Source organism: Chrysochloris asiatica, unplaced genomic scaffold, assembly GCF_000296735.1.
Source record: "Chrysochloris asiatica unplaced genomic scaffold, ChrAsi1.0 scaffold00683, whole genome shotgun sequence".
Taxonomy (NCBI): domain Eukaryota; kingdom Metazoa; phylum Chordata; class Mammalia; order Afrosoricida; family Chrysochloridae; genus Chrysochloris; species Chrysochloris asiatica.
Window position 1 is genome coordinate 125819 of NW_006409201.1, and position 3181 is coordinate 128999.

The 3181-nt window shown below is 33.8% G+C and overlaps 1 protein-coding gene across 1 annotated transcript; it reads right to left on the reverse strand.

Annotated features, from left to right (window-relative positions):
• Nucleotides 1-2286: 2286 nt before the first annotated feature.
• On the reverse strand, nucleotides 2287-3177 carry LOC102829183 (putative olfactory receptor 14L1-like). Its single transcript, XM_006877938.1, has one exon. It carries the CDS (start codon nucleotides 3175-3177, stop codon nucleotides 2287-2289), a length of 891 nt encoding a protein of 296 aa, XP_006878000.1.
• Between the last annotated feature and the right edge of the window lie 4 nt (nucleotides 3178-3181).

The window sequence follows — 3181 nt, forward strand, 5'->3', positions numbered from 1 at the left end:
AATTGACACAGTGGCAGCAGCCATGGATTCAAATATAGCAATGATTTTGAGGTTGTCACAGGACCAGACAGTGTTTCATTCTGTTGTGCGTAGGGTCGCCATGAGTTGGTAGCAACTCGATGGTACCTAACCACAGTGACAATAATGCTTTCAAATCTCCCAAAATTTCCACTTTTATTATTTTTACATGCTTCAATTTTTGTGTGTGCTGATTATTGTTCCTGTAAGAACTTTATATTTTCATTGGATAAATTATGTATATGTGAGTGCAATATTTTGAATGAGTGGTTAAAATTGATGCTTATTATATTTTTATAATTTCTAATAACTTTAATTAACCCTCATGAATTTACTTTAATAAAAACTGAGGTATACTTTATGAGAAACAATATGTAATATCTGCATTTCATTATTTTTGTTTTCATTTCCATTGAGATTTTATTTCCTGACTAATATAGTTTTTCATGTTGCATCAAAATATTATGGAGGATATTAAATAAAATATTAATTTTCAGTTTTATTTTATGTATTTAAACTATGCACATATATGTAATAAACAGAAAGAAAAATTATCACCATATTTCTAAGACTATTCTTTTTCTCTTTACCAGTCATTTATTCCACACAGTTAACAGATAGAGAGACTTCAAATTATTAGTTTGGATGCCCACATTTGTAGTTTATTTGCATTTAAAGGGAAGAACGCAATTTGTTTTTGTATATGTTCATTTATTGATAAGCATTAAGACTCTCTGCATCAATATTGTTTTGCTAAATCTCACTACTGTATAGTAGTCAAATGTATAAAAACACAAACATTATTAATTGTATTATTTAATATAAAATCATGTGTCAGTTTTAGCTTGTATAATGTAAATTTTTTTTGCTAATGTTGAGTCAATTTGGCCTTATGGTGAACACATGAGTGCAGCACTTCTGAATCAAATTTTCTAATCAGTCACTTTTTAAAAGCAGATTAGCACATCTGTTGTCCAAGGTATCTTTGACTGGGTTAAAACATCCAAGCTTTTGACTAATAATCGACACTCAAAAATTTTTGTTACCCGTATGCGTACTTATCCACTGATGAATGTAGACATCAATTTGTGTTGGAAACCTATAGACAATGGATAATACCAGTGATCAGATACCTAGGGTGTTGTACTAATTTTGAAGCTTCTAAATATCTCCACAACACAGTCAGATTTCAATTAGAAGTACATTTCCCATGACCTGTAAGGACAGACATTTACTTTAAGTTTATATACTTAAAAATTGCCTGTTGTTATTGTTGTTGTTGTGTGCCTTGGAGTAGGTTCCGAACTCATAGCGACCCTGTATAGGGTTTCCGAGGCTGTAAATCTAATTTATGGGAGCAGAAAGCGTCATCTTTCTCCCGCGGAAAAGCTGGTAGTTTCAAACTGCTGACCTTGCGGTTTGCAGCACGATTCGTAACCACTACGCTACCAGAGTGCAAGGAAATCATACCTTAACCTTTTATAAAGATAAAGGGAGGCTATGGCCCTAAGTGCAATTTTAGGAAGTATGAATATAACGAACAAAAATCTCACTCCATATATCCTAAGCTACTTCTACATGCCATGAAAAAGTTGTTCATCATCTAGGCACTATAACTGGTGATATTTGTGAATTCACCCTTAATTTAAACTTAGTGTGGTTCTGCAGAAACTCTTTAGAATGTGAATTTCGAGGTTAAAAAATAAATTGCATTTTTATAATCAAGATAATTGATAATGCAACATTTTTTATATAAATTTGAAAGGTATTGTTACCTTCCTTTCGAGTAACATTTTCAATTAGGAAAATTAGCCTTTTTGAACCATGTATCTTAATATGTTTTGTTTACCATATCTAACGCTACTCACATTAGTAGAAGTTAAAGCAATATTCAATAATACCTCTAGTTTAATTTTTCTATGCTTCTGAAAGAAATATATTCTTTGATGTTAGCTATGTCACTAACTGCAATTCATCTAAAGATTATCTCATCTTTAAGACATATCTACATTGAATATATTTATGAATCCTCGTGTGGCACTATGGGTTAATTCAGTGGACTGCAAATGCAATTTGAACTGCAAGGTCGACAGTTCAAATTCACCAGCTGCTCCTAGGAAACACTATACAGGGTGGCTATGAGTCGGAACTGACTTGATGGCACTTAACAAACACACACACACACACACACACATATAATATATACATATTTATATATATATAATCTAAAGTAAATGTGTCATGTGACTGAAGAAGCATGGGCTTTCTCTAATCATTCCAAAAAAATTGATTTGATTTAAATATTTCCATGTGCATCATTTTCCCTAGAGCAGTTTTTATTTCCTTATTTCTAAAACTGTATATGATGGGGTTCAGTGTTGGAGGTAGCACAGTGTAAAACACAGACAAAATGAGATCTAGTAGTGATCTCAAATGTGAGGGTGGCTTCAGGTAATCCAAGGAGGCAGTTATAATAAACAAGGTCACAACAATCAGATGAGGAATGCAAGTGGAAAGTGCTTTGCTCCTATCCTCTGAAGAGGAGGTCCTTCGGACAATGGAGAAGATGTGTACATATGAATAAAAAATAAATGCAAAGCAAACTAGTGCAGCACTGAACATAAGTGCAATGATTCCAATTTCTCCTATATTCAATCTGGAATCAGAAATCAAAATAATTTGTGGAATATCACAGAAAAACTGGTAGATTTTATTAGAACTAATAGGTAGGTAGAATGTTGCTGTAGTGTGTATTGCTCCAGAGATCACTCCACTGATGTATGAAGCCACCACCATTTGTCCACAGGCTCCTCTACTCATGATGATGTCATAATGCAATGGAAGGCAGATGGCCACATAGCAGTCATAGGACATCACTGTGAGAATAGCTAATTCAGCACATGCAAAAACTACAAAAGAAAACACCTGCAAAACACAGCCAAGGAAGGATATTGAGCTATTGTGCATCAGAGAGTTTAAGATAAATTTAGGAACGGTGACAGAGATGTAGCATAGATCTATGAATGACAAGTTCTTCAGGAAGAAGTACATGGGGGTGTGAAATCGATGATCACAAGTAATTAAGAAGATGATAAGCCCATTTCCTATCAGGGCTGACAAGTAAGCAACTAGGAACAAGACCCCATGTATGACTTGCATCCCT